Below are 12,631 nucleotides of genomic sequence, written 5' to 3'. Positions count from 1 at the left end.
TGGTGATCACTCACTCGATGCTGGAGCCAGTGATGTCGAACTCAATGAGCCGCACATCCTGAAAGTGGGAGGCATGCGTTACTCTCTGATTTGACACCATGCTAGCTAGGAAGGGATGGGCTTGGCTGGGTACAGTTTGTCCTTCAGGAGCCCTGATCCTATCATCTCGCTTCTCTTGCACATCATTCGAGAAGTTAAAAATGAACCTTGGAGGAAGTCTGCAAAAAGAGACGTACCAACATGTCCTTAGTAGACCTTAGTAGAGCTCAGTAGAAGAGAAGTGAAGCCACTGGACCACAACACAACATTTACTGCACAGTCACCTTCTGCAAACATCTATACAGTGTCTATTTTACTTGGGGTTTTTTTTGTTGGCTTTCTTCCCCCCTTTTTCTCCTCAATTGTATCCGGCCAATTACCCCACTCTTCCGAGCCGTCCCGGTCTCTGCTCCACCCTCTCTGCTGATCCGGGAGGACTGCAGACTACCACATGTCTCCTCCCATACATGTGGAGTCACCAGCCGCTTCTTTTCACCTGCCAGTGAGGAGTTTCACCAGGGGGAAGTGGCGCATGGGAGGATCACACTATTCCCCCCAGTTCCCCCTCCCCCCCGAACAGGCGCCCTGACCGACCAGAGGAGGTGCTAGTGCAGAGACCAGGGCACATACCCACATCCGGCTTCCCACCCACAGACACGGCCAATTGTGTCTGTAGGGACGCCTGACCAAGCCGGAGGTAAGACAGGGATTCGAACTCCTGATCCCCGTGTTGGTAAGCAATGGAATAGACGGCTATGCCACCCAGACGCCCCCCCCATTTTACTTATTGAAGCAGTACATCAGAACAGGAATCACATTTCAGATGGTGTATTTGACATATGGATAGTGAATGGTTTAGGAATAAATCTCTGGTATAGAACAGAACATATATTTAGAATAAACATATATTTAGAATAAATATATATTCAGAATAAATATATATTCAGAATATAGAATAAATATATATTTAGAGTAAATATATATTCAGAATAAATATATATTCAGAATATAGCTGTGTAGTCTACAATAAAATAATCAGCTTCAACACTTGTTAAAAGTAATCTGACAAGGCAGTGCAGTAAGGTCAAATGTTCCTGACCTCTGCCGTAAAACTGCATGGAGAAGCTGACAGTGCACCCTGTGTATGCACAACAGCAGGTGGGTGGTGAAAACATGACAGTGCACCCTGTGCATGTACAGCAGCAGGTAGGTGGTGAAAACCTGACAGTGCACCCTGTGCATGTACAGCAGCAGGTGGGTGGTGAAAACCTGACAGTGCACCCTGTGCATGTACAGCAACAGGTGGGTGGTAAAAACCTGACAGTGCACCCTGTGTATGTACAACAGCAGATGGGTGGTGAAAAGCTGACAGTGCACCCTGTGTATGTACAACAGTAGGTGGGTGGTGAAAACCTGTCAGTGTATGTATAACAGCAGGTTAGGTGGTGTAAAACCGCCAGCTTGGCTCCATGTTGACATGAAATTACACATGTGAACAACAACAACTGTCACGCTGCTGTCAGTCTTCCAGAGTCAGTAAATCCTGGAGAAGTAAATGGGAGCGTTTACATTTGCATTTAAAAAAGCAAGTGTTTTACATGACATACAACTGGGAATTTACCTGTAAATTGTGATATTAAACAGGTGGAATAAAACCACAGCTTCTGATTTTGTAAAATCATTTAAGGAGCCCTGCATCATACAAGGACAAAATGTGCCAGAAATACTTGTGTGAGCATCTTTCTGCAAGTGAAAACTTACAGTTCATCCTCTCTGAGGGGTGTCATGCTGGCCACAGACGGGTACATAGAGGACAGCTTCTTCCAGAAGGATGTGAGCCATTGGTCTATCACAGCATCTGGCCTGTTGAACAGAGAGATTTGTCAGTACCAGGCGGAGAAATTCATCTGGGATATAAACAGTTTGTGCAATAATGAGTGACGGGTCTTGATGCATGATCCATAATCCAGGTAAGCAGATCACAGGAAGTTGAATCAGTTCATCTGGACACAGAGAGAAACGTTTCATCATCATCATCTAAGTGACCTCTTCAGTCTAAGGGTCCTGACACACCAGGCCAATGGTCGGCCATCGGCCAATGTCGGGCTGTTGGTGAGCGTCTGTGACTCTAGTTTTTGCGGTGTGTCCCGCACCATCGGCGCTAGTCATACTCCTCTCGGCAGCTTTTCGGCTGATTCAGCATGTTGAATGGGCAGAGCCCTTCGGTGAGACAGATCACTCTGATTGGCTGTTCAGCTTAGTGGACTCAGTGCAGAACGTACATGCTAGTTGGCCATTGGCTGTTGTCTTTGTGGTGTGTTCAAGTGCTACTTTTTGGCCCAGACGGCAAGCAACGTGAGGCAACGCAACAGTCAGCCTTCGTCACCGCTAGTGGGTTTGTGTGTCTGGACTCTTATAAACAATACAGTGGCATAACGACAGAAACCAACGACCAGGTTCATGTGCAGATATGGCGTGAGCACTAACTAGAGTTACCATGGCCATGTGTACGACTCACAGAGGACTGGGGAATGTTTGTGATCACAGCATCGTAAGATGGTGACAGATGTACTCATCATCCACTGGAGCACAAACCAGGAGTCATCAGGACGCTGTACCACCAAGCTGACAACGTCCCCACCGACACAGCGGCCGGGGAAGGGGAGAAACCCCACATTAAACAGGCCCTGGCTAAGTGTGGTTATCCTAACTAGGCGTTTGTCAAAGTCAGGAAGATGCCCAAACAGTGCACCAGCGAGAAGGACAACAGCTGGCTAAGTGTAAACCAGTGGTGATCTGTATGTGGCGGGAGTGTCAGAACAGTTGAGACACATATTTTCCAAACACCGTGTCTCAAACGCTTTCAAACCCCAAAACATGCTGTGCCAGGATCGGCTCAAGCAGCACAAACAGAGCAATATAGTTTAGCTGTTAAGTGCCAAGAGGATTGCAGTGACTTGTACATTGGGGAAACTAAACAGACATTGGCCAAGAGGATGACACAACACAGGAGAGCTAACATGTCAGACCAGGACTCCACAGTCTACACCATCTACAGACCAGGACTCCACAGTCTACACCATCTACAGACCAGGACTCCACTGTCTACACCATCTACAGACCAGGACTCCACTGTCTACACCATCTACAGACCAGGACTCCACCATCTACAGACCAGGACTCCACAGTCTACACCATCTACAGGCCAGGATGTGCACATCCTTGATAGGATGTGCACATCCTGTGTTCAATGCTGCTGCTAGATGGCAAACCAAGTACAATTTATGCAATGACAACATTCCGCAGCTAAGTCACAGACACATTAACAAATGATCTGAACAGCACAAGATGTTGGATAAAAAGGTGGAGAACGACGTAATGATGCCTCAAATGAAACGACATTTGGGTCATTACATTTCTGAGCTTTGCTTCCCCTTCTTGTTAAAGTGTCCTGTTCAACACTAGCTCCTTCAGACACATGACCTCTTACCCCAGCTCATGTTGATCATCCGCCAGCCCAACAGGCTGCAGCATGCTGGCACCCAGCTGCAGGAGGCGCTTATAAAGCTTCTTGGCGACAAAATTGAACCTGTGGCAAAAATCAGCTGACATCACTGCTTTTGCGAAGACTGAATCTTTACAATATGACCCACACGTAGAATCCCTCTGAAAGTGTTGCTCATGTGACAGGGAAGCACTGCAACAAGCAAAACAGATTTACTTTGGATAGGAAGAGTCCCCCAGCCCCAGCACAGCACAGTCTATGTGACAAAGAGCTTCAGCTGGCAAGGACTTCCTGAACAGGAACCGCCAGAAATTCTAGAAAGGAAGGAGTGAAAGAGAGGATAATGTTAGCGGACACAAATACTCAAGTTCTGTGGTCTGACTTTTTCCAGTGTTATTATTAATGTACATTACTATTTCGTAATGTCTCTTTCTGATGAATGAATTACACATAATTTGAATGACGATCTGTCCGGTGACCATATTAAAACCACTGCACCTTCAGAGGTAAATGCCTACACACAGAAGAAATGAGAACAAAAAGCAAACAAACTTTTCAAGCTACTAACTTCACCTGACACAGCAGAGTTTTTAGGGTGAAACATCTGAAACACCGATTTGAACATGACATCATTTCCAAAACAATACCAACCATCTGTTTTTATAGATATAGTGTTGGACATCAAACTTGTTAACAAGAGTCCTTTTTGATGCCACAGAAAGTTGACTCAGTTCATCTGGACAGAGCATTTATTGACAGAAACTTTCATCATCATCTAAGTGACCTCTTCAGTCTCAACTGACTGCAGGTATCCCACCCTTATAAACAATACAGTGACTGCAGGTGTCCCACCCTTATAAGCAATACAGTGACTGCAGGTACCCCCACCCTTATAAACAATACAGTGACTGCAGGTGTCCCCACCCTTATAAACAATAAAGTGACTGCAGGTACCCCCACCCTTATAAACAATACAGTGACTGCAGGTACCCTCACCCTTATAAACAATACAGTGACTGCAGGTGTCCCCACCCTTATAAACAATAAAGTGACTGCAGGTATCCCCACCCTTATAAACAATACAGTGACTGCAGGTGTCCCCACTCTTATAAACAATACAGTTGCATAACGACCCAAACCAACCACCAGTTTCATATGCAAATTACCATGACCATTAACTAGTTACAATGGCCATGTGAATTATTCATAGAGGCCTGGGGATTGTTGCAATCAAAGCATTGCAAGATGGTGACAGATGTACTCTTACGCTCTTTTAGAATAGTACACATGGCCATTACAACTCTAGTTAATGGTCATGACAATTTGCATAAGAAACTGGTTGTTGGTTTTGGTCATTATAACACTGTATTGTTTATAAGGGTGGGGATACCTGCAGTCAGGTGAGACTGAAGAGGTCACTTAGATGATGATGAAACGTTTCTCTCAAACGTTGTGTCCAGATGAACTGATTCAACTTTCTGTGGTTTTCTTACCTGGATTATTGAGCACACATAAAGGTCTTTTTGATACTTTCTAAGCCGGTACTGACTGACTCTGAAAGACTCACTATAAATGGACTAAAAACATTCACTAGCCTAGCAACATTAAGGCTACAAACCACCCATAATGCAACACTGTAAATACCATTACTCTGGTATTCTCTCAATTCAAAAAGAATATCTGTTGTTATGAATGAACACGTAATTGTATAGTTCTGAAATATACAAAACCCCCCACTGTTTTTAAAGCTAACATTCCACAAAAAAAAAAAAACATCAAATGGTTTGCTTCCAGTGGTTTGCTTCCTACCTTACGGACAGGGCACGTGTTGTACAGATTCAGAATTACCGGTTATGAAGTTTCATAGTTCATGGAGTTCCACAAGACTCATGTTGGGGCCACAGCTGTTTATTATTTACCTCCTCCCTCTTGGCAACATCATCCGGCAGTACGGTATCCATTTCCACTCTTATGCTGATGATACACAGCTTTATGTGTCCACTAAACCCACTTCCATTCTCCCCTCCAATCCCCTCAATGCTTACCTCCATGATTTACAGATATGGATGACAAACAATTATATGAAATTCAACCGTAGTAAAACTGAGCTAGTCCTCATTGGAATTAAGTCTACCTGAACTCCCTCATTCAGGTCTACACTCAGTCCTGCTCACAACAATCTGCCAAGAAAAGGTTCCTGGCACTTCCGCCACAACGGGTCCCTAAGTCACTAGCCAGACTCTTCTCTTCTGTAGCTCCCTTGTGGTGGAACGAGTTACCAAACTCCATTCGATCCACTGAGTCCCTCTCCATCTTCAAAAAGAACCTAAAGACCCAGCTCTTTCTCCAACACCTCCACACCTGATGGTATTCATAAAAATAAAAATAAACAAAAACAAAACGCTTCTATGCACCTTATGCATTGCTTTTGTGCACTGCCTGTTGACACCTATGTCCTATCAGACTTGAACCTAGTTTTTTGGCATTTACTTGCGTTGTCGTCTCCTGACTAGATTCTTGCTTGTGTTGTATTAACTCTCAGATGTATGTCACTTTGGATAAAAGCGTCTGCTACATGAAATTGTAACACTGTAACTCTCTTGAAAACTAATATTTGCTCACTCTCCATTGATGGAGTCACCACATCTGTCTGCACAGGCTAAGAGCCTTGGTCTTATCCTCGATAGTACCCTCTCCTTTTCCAGTCATATGAACAATGTCTCCCAGATTGCATTTTTCCATCTGTGAAACTTCTCCAGACTAGGCCCTGCTTTAACACAACTCCACGCAAGTCTTCATCAATGTTTTGGTCACACCATGCATTGGCTACTGCAATGCGATCCTGGCAGGCATCCCCAACAAACTTATTCACCGACTTCAACTCATTCAGAATTCTGCAGCATGGATTATTACACGTTCAAAGTCCACTGACCACGTCTCTGCCCTGCTGGTTCAGTTACACTGGCTTCCTGTGTCACAGCGGATTCATTTTAAATTTTTATTATTAACATTCAAAGCTCTTCAATCTATCTCCTGCTTATCTTACAGACCTCCTTCAGACACACACTCCCTCTTGCTCCCTGTGGTCTTCACCAGCAAGTCTATTGGCACTACCAGCCATCAATCTCAGCACAATGGCTGCCGGGGCTTTCTCACATGCTGCACCCAAACTCTGGAACTCCATACCCCGTCACATCCGCATACTGGACTACATTACAGAATTCAACTGCTCTTAAAACCCACCTTTTTAAACTAGCTTCCTCACTTTAACAGCATTAACTGCATCATCTTCATCTTGTTTTAACTCCTTGCCGATGTACGCTCTGTTGCTTATTGTGTGTTATTGTTAATTGTACTCCTGTTTTTTTTTTACTGCATTGTTGTTAATTGTATATAAACAACAACGCAGTAAATCATGGTTTTGACATCCATGTATATGCAATGGTGAAGGACAGATTGACGGACAAGATCAGGTAGGAGTCTCCATGGACGATGATGTTCGGGGATGACATTGTGATCTGTAGCAAGAGTAGGGTGCAGGTTGAGGAGAGCCTAGAGAGGAAGAGGTATGCACTGAAGAGAAGAGGAATGAAAGTCAGTAGGCGCAAGACAGAATACCTATGCGTGAATGAGAGGGAGGACAGTGGAATTGTCAGGATGCAAGGAGTGGAGGTGACAAAGGCATATTAGTTTAAATACTTGGGGTCAACTGTCCAAAGTAGCGGGGAGTGCAGAAGAGAGGTGAAGAAGAGAGGGCAGGCAGGGTGGAGTGGGTGGAGAAGAGTGTCAGGAGTGATTTGTGACAGAAGGGTTAAAGGGAACTTATATATGGAAGAGGTAGAACACAGGGCCCTGAACTCCTTCAGAGGAACACCTCCGAGCCACTGGTTCAGATATGTGGATGACACATGGGTCAAAATCCAAACACAAGAGGTGCAAGCGTTTACCAAACACATCAACTCAGTGGACAAGAACATTAAGTTCACAAGGGAAGACGTAAAGAACAACAGTTTGCCCTTCTTGGGACTGTGACATCCACATTGGGGAAGAAAGGAGCCTCCACATTGGGGTTTACAGGAAACCTACACACACAGACCAATATCTACTTTTCGACTCACACCACCCTCTGGAACACAAACTGAGCGTCATCAGAACTTTGCAACACAGAGCTGACAATGTGCTTAGCAGCACTCAGGCCCAACGAGAAGAACACAAACACCTGAGGGGAGCTTTAAAAACCTGCGGCTACCCCAGTTGGACCTTTGTGAAAACTGTAACACGTTCCAGAAAGACCAACCAGGTGAGCGACGAGGAGAAAAGGAACAGAAGGAATAACATAGTCATCCCGTATGTTTCTGGGGTCTCCGAGAAACTCAGGAGAATTTTCAACAAACACCGCATCCTGGTATACTTCAAACCGAGCAACACACTCCGACAAAGACTGGTTCATCCCAAAGACCGTGTACCACACACCCAAAAAAGCAATCTGGTGTATGCTGTACAATGCAATGAGGATTGCACTGACCTATACATAGGAGAAACCAAACAACCACTACACAAACGGATGGCCCAACACAGAAGGCCAAACACCTCAGGACAAGACTCAGCAGTCTATCTACACCTAAAGGAGAACACACACTCCTTCGAGGACAGCAACGTACACATTTTGGACAAAGAAGATAGATGGTTTGAAAGAGGGGTGAAGGAAGCCATCTATGCCAACCTGGAATAACCATTCCTCAACAGAGGAGGAGGTCTGCGACACCACCTGTCTCCCACTTACAATGCTGTCCTTTCATATCTACCCAGGAGACTCAAGAAGCCTAGCCTCCAAGAACAACAGTCGGTCACTAACGGCTCCAACGACTCTCATGACCACTGAATAATGAAGTCGAAACTAACACCCCCAACGACCGTCGCTGCTAAACAAATGCAAATCAATAGCTCCGATGGCGACGGGCGCAGCTGGACATCGGAGCACAGGAGAGCCACGCATATCAATAGCTCCGAAAACAACGGGCGTGGCCAAACATCGGTACACAAAAGAGCCACTCATATCTATGGCTCCTTTAGCGACGGGCGTTGGTAAACATCGGGACACAAAGAGCCATGGACATCTATAGCTCTGACAACGACTCCAAAGAGGATAAATTCTGAGTCTCATCACCAGCAAGTCAGACTAGCTTGGTCTAGTCAGAAAGGCACGAACTGAGGAAGCCTCTTGGATGAGAGGCGAAACGTCTTCTTGGATATTTACCAAGTCCAGTTGCACTTGATTCAACTCCTTTGGATATCCTTGCCATGGGCCTTATCATAGCGAGGTTGTGGGATGGCTCCCAGCCCTGCCCGTCCAGTGCCACCATGCCCACCAAAGCCCTGTGTCTTAGCTGAGACTCTGCTATCTCCAGATATTTTCTTACAAACACATAGAAGTTGCCCTGACAGATAAATATCGGCTGTGTAGTAGTATTAGTAGCAGTAGTAGTTGTTGTTTATTGTAAACCTTCCAGAGTCTCAACAATAAATATAAAAAAAGATATTAAGAGACTAAATTATTCATTTATACAAGTAGATAGTTAATTTAAGTATTTCAGCTATGAATGAATCTGATTAAATATTTATACGCAAAATGCATCAGTCATTTTTTTACAACTTCATTGAGGGTCGTCAAGTAGCAATGAAAATGTAAAGAAAAACATTTGAGCTATCTGTGTCTAGTAACATTTGCAGCATACAAAAATTGCTGATGTAGTATACACTCAGGGACTTCTGGCTTACACAAAATCCACATAATACGCTACTATGTAAATTCACTACATAGCTTTTTTTTTTAAAATCAGTTAGTATAAGTAGCATGAGTAACCCAGCCACTGAGGATGCACAAGCCAGTTCATTCTTAGTGCCGGTCCTAAGCACGGACAAATGGGGAGGGCTGCGTCAGGAAGGGCATCTGGTGTAAAATCTTTGCCAAATCAAATATGCGGATCATAAATAAGATTTCCATACCGGATCGGTCGAGGTCCGGGTTACCAACGACCGCCACCGGTACTGTTAACCAGCAGGCTGCTGGTGGAAACTATGCTACTGCTGGGCGAAGGAGGAGGAGAGGGGGAAGGCATGTCCAGAGGCAGCCAGAGAGGAGGAAGGGTAGGCGTGTGGAGGTGAGAGTCGGAACTTTGAATGTTGGCACTATGACTAGTAAAGGGAAAGAGCTGGCTGACATGATGGAAAGAAGAAAGGTAGGCATACTGTGTGTGCAAGAGACCAGGTGGAAGGGGAGTAACGCTAGGAGTATCTGAGGTGGGTTCAAACTCTTCTACCATGGTGCGAATGGGAGGAGAAATGGGGTAGGGGTAATTCTGAAGGAAGAGTATGTCAAGAGCGTGCTGGAGGTGAAGAGAGTGTCAGATAGAGTGATGAGTATGAAGCTGGAAATCGAAGGTGTATTGCTGAATGTTATCAGCGCATATGCCCCGCAAGTTGGGTGTGAGATGGACGAAAAAAAAAGAATTCTGGAGTGAGTTGGAAGACATGGTGGAGAGGGCACCCAAGGAGGAGAGAATGGTGATTGGAGCGGACTTCAATGGACATGTTGGTGAAGGGAACTGAGGTGATGGGAAGGTATGGAGTCAAGGAGAGAAATGTGGAAGGACAGATGGTGGTCGATTTTGCAAAAAGGATGGAAATGGCTGTGGTGAATACATATTTCAAGAAGAGGGAGGAACACAGGGTGACGTACAAGAGTGGAGGAAAGTGCACACTGGTGGACTATATCTTATGTAGAAGGCGCAATCTAAAAGGGATTGGAGACTGCAAGGTGGTGACAGGGGAGAACGTAGCTAGGCAGCATCAGATGGTGGTCTGTAGGATGACTTTGGAGACCAAGATGAGGAAGCGAGTGAAGACACAGCCGAAGATCAAATGGTTGAAGTTGAAGAAGGAAGACTGTTGTGTGGAGTTCAGGCAGGAGTTAAGACAGGCACTGCGTGGTAGTGAAGAGTTGCCAGATGGCTGGGCAAGCACTGCAGAAATAGTGAGGGAGACAGCTAGGAAGGTATGTGGTGCGTCATCAGGACAAAGGAAGGAAGACAAGGAGACTTGGTGGTGGAATGAGGAAGTACAGCAAAGTATACAGAGGAAAAGATTGGCAAAGAATAAGTGGGATAGTCAGAGATGAAGAAAGTATACAGGAGTACAAGGAGATGCAGCATAAAGCAAAGAGAGAGGTGGCAAAGGCAAAGGAAAAGGCGTATGGTGAGTTGTATGACAGGTTAGACACTAAGGAAGGGGAAAAGGACTTGTACCGATTGGCTCGACAGAGGGACCGAGCTGCAAAGGATGTGCAGCAAGTTAGGGCGATCAAGGATAGAGATGGAAATGTGCTGACAAGCGAGGAGAGTGTGCTAAGAAGGTGGAAGGAATACTTTTGAGGGGCTGATGAATGAAGAAAATGAGAGAGAGAGAAGGTTGGATGATGTAGGGATAGTGAATAAGGAAGTGCAGTGGATTAGCAAGGAGGAAGTGAGGGCAGCTATGAAGAGGATGAAGAGTGGAAAGGCAGTTGGTCCTGATGACATACTTGTGGAGGCATGGAGATGTTTAGGAGAGATGGCAGTGGAGTTTTTAACAAGATTGTTTAACACAATCTTGGAAAGTGAGAGGATGCCTGAGGAGTGGAGAAGAAGCATACTGGTACCGATTTTCAAGAACAAGGGTGATGTGCAGAACTGTAGCAACTACAGAGGTATAAAGTTGATCAGCCACAGCATGAAGATTTGGGAAAGAGTGATAGAAGCTAGGTTAAGAGGAGAGGTGATGATTAGCAAGCAGCAGCATGGTTTCATGCCAGGAAAGAGCACCACAGATACGATGTTTGCATTGAGAATGTTGATTGAGAAGTATAGAGAAGGCCAGAAAGAGTTGCATTGTGTCTTTGTAGATTTAGAGAAAGCATACGACAGGGTGCCAAGAGAGGTGGTGTGGTATTGTATGAGGAAGTCAGGAGTTGCAGAGAAGTATGTAGAAGTGGTGCAGGATATGTACGAGGGAAGTGTGACAATGGTGAGGTGTGGGGTTGGAATGACAGATGGGTTCAAGGTGGAGGTGGGATTACATAAAGGATCGGCTCTGAGCCCTTTCTTGTTTGCAATGGTGATGGACAGGTTGACGGACAAGATCAGGCAGGAGTCTCCATGGACGATGATGTTCACGGATGACATTGTGATCTGTAGCAAGAGTAGGGTGTAGGTTGAGGAGAGCCTGGAGAGGTGGAGGTATGCACTGGAGAGAAGAGGAATGAAAATCAGTAGGAGCAAGACGGAATACCTATGCGTGAATGAGAGGGAGGACGGTGGAATGGTCAAGATGCAAGGAGTGGAGGTGACAAAGGCATTTGAGTTTAAATACTTGGGGTCAACTGTCCAAAGTAACGGGGAGTGCAGAAGAGAGTGCAGGCAGGGTGGAGTGGGTGGAGAAGAGTGTCAGGAGTGATTTGCGACAGAAGGGTACCAGCAAGAGTTAAAGGGAAGGTTTACAAGACGATTGGGAGACCAGCTATGTTATATGGTTTGGAGACAGTGGCACTGACGAAAACACAGGAGGCGGAGCTGGAGGTGGCAGAGTTGAGGATGCTAAGATTTTCACTGGGAGTAACAAAGAAGGACAGAATTAGGAACGATTATATTAGAGGGACCGCTCAGGTTGGACGGTTTGGAGACAAAGCAAGAGAGGCAAGATTGAGATGGCTTGGACATGTGTGGAGGAGAGATGCTGGTTATATTGGGAGAAGGATACTGAATATGAAGCTGCCAGGAAAGAGGAAGGCCAAAGAGGAGGTTTATGGATGTGGTGAGGGAAGACATGCAGGTGGCTGGTGTGACAGAAGAAGACGCAGAGGACAGGAAGAGATGGAAACGGATGATCCGCTGTGTAGTAGTAGTAGTAGCAGTAGTAGTTGTTGTTTATTGTAAATGATGTAAGGTGACATGAGTGTCATGAAAAGCGCCATTAAAAATGCATTATTACTATTATTATCATTATTAAACGTTTCAGAATTTTATTTTTTTCATAGCAGGGCCAACGCAGTAA

General features: G+C 45.2%; 1 protein-coding gene across 1 annotated transcript in view; it reads right to left on the bottom strand.

Annotated features, from left to right (window-relative positions):
• The window catches only part of ndor1 (NADPH dependent diflavin oxidoreductase 1), a 102,552-nt gene that overhangs the window by 27,170 nt on the left and 62,751 nt on the right, over nucleotides 1-12,631 (bottom strand). Inside the window, exons 4-7 of the mRNA XM_056290890.1 lie at nucleotides 3,761-3,858; nucleotides 3,530-3,628; nucleotides 1,801-1,902; nucleotides 15-218 (exon numbers count right to left, since the gene is read on the bottom strand). Of these exons, the coding sequence (XP_056146865.1) occupies nucleotides 15-218; nucleotides 1,801-1,902; nucleotides 3,530-3,628; nucleotides 3,761-3,858 (503 nt within the window). The remainder of the gene's footprint in view (nucleotides 1-14; nucleotides 219-1,800; nucleotides 1,903-3,529; nucleotides 3,629-3,760; nucleotides 3,859-12,631) is intronic.

Source organism: Lampris incognitus, chromosome 12 (genome assembly GCF_029633865.1).
Source record: "Lampris incognitus isolate fLamInc1 chromosome 12, fLamInc1.hap2, whole genome shotgun sequence".
Taxonomy (NCBI): domain Eukaryota; kingdom Metazoa; phylum Chordata; class Actinopteri; order Lampriformes; family Lampridae; genus Lampris; species Lampris incognitus.
Note: the sequence above shows the minus strand (reverse complement) of the source record. Positions and strands in the feature narration are given on the sequence as shown.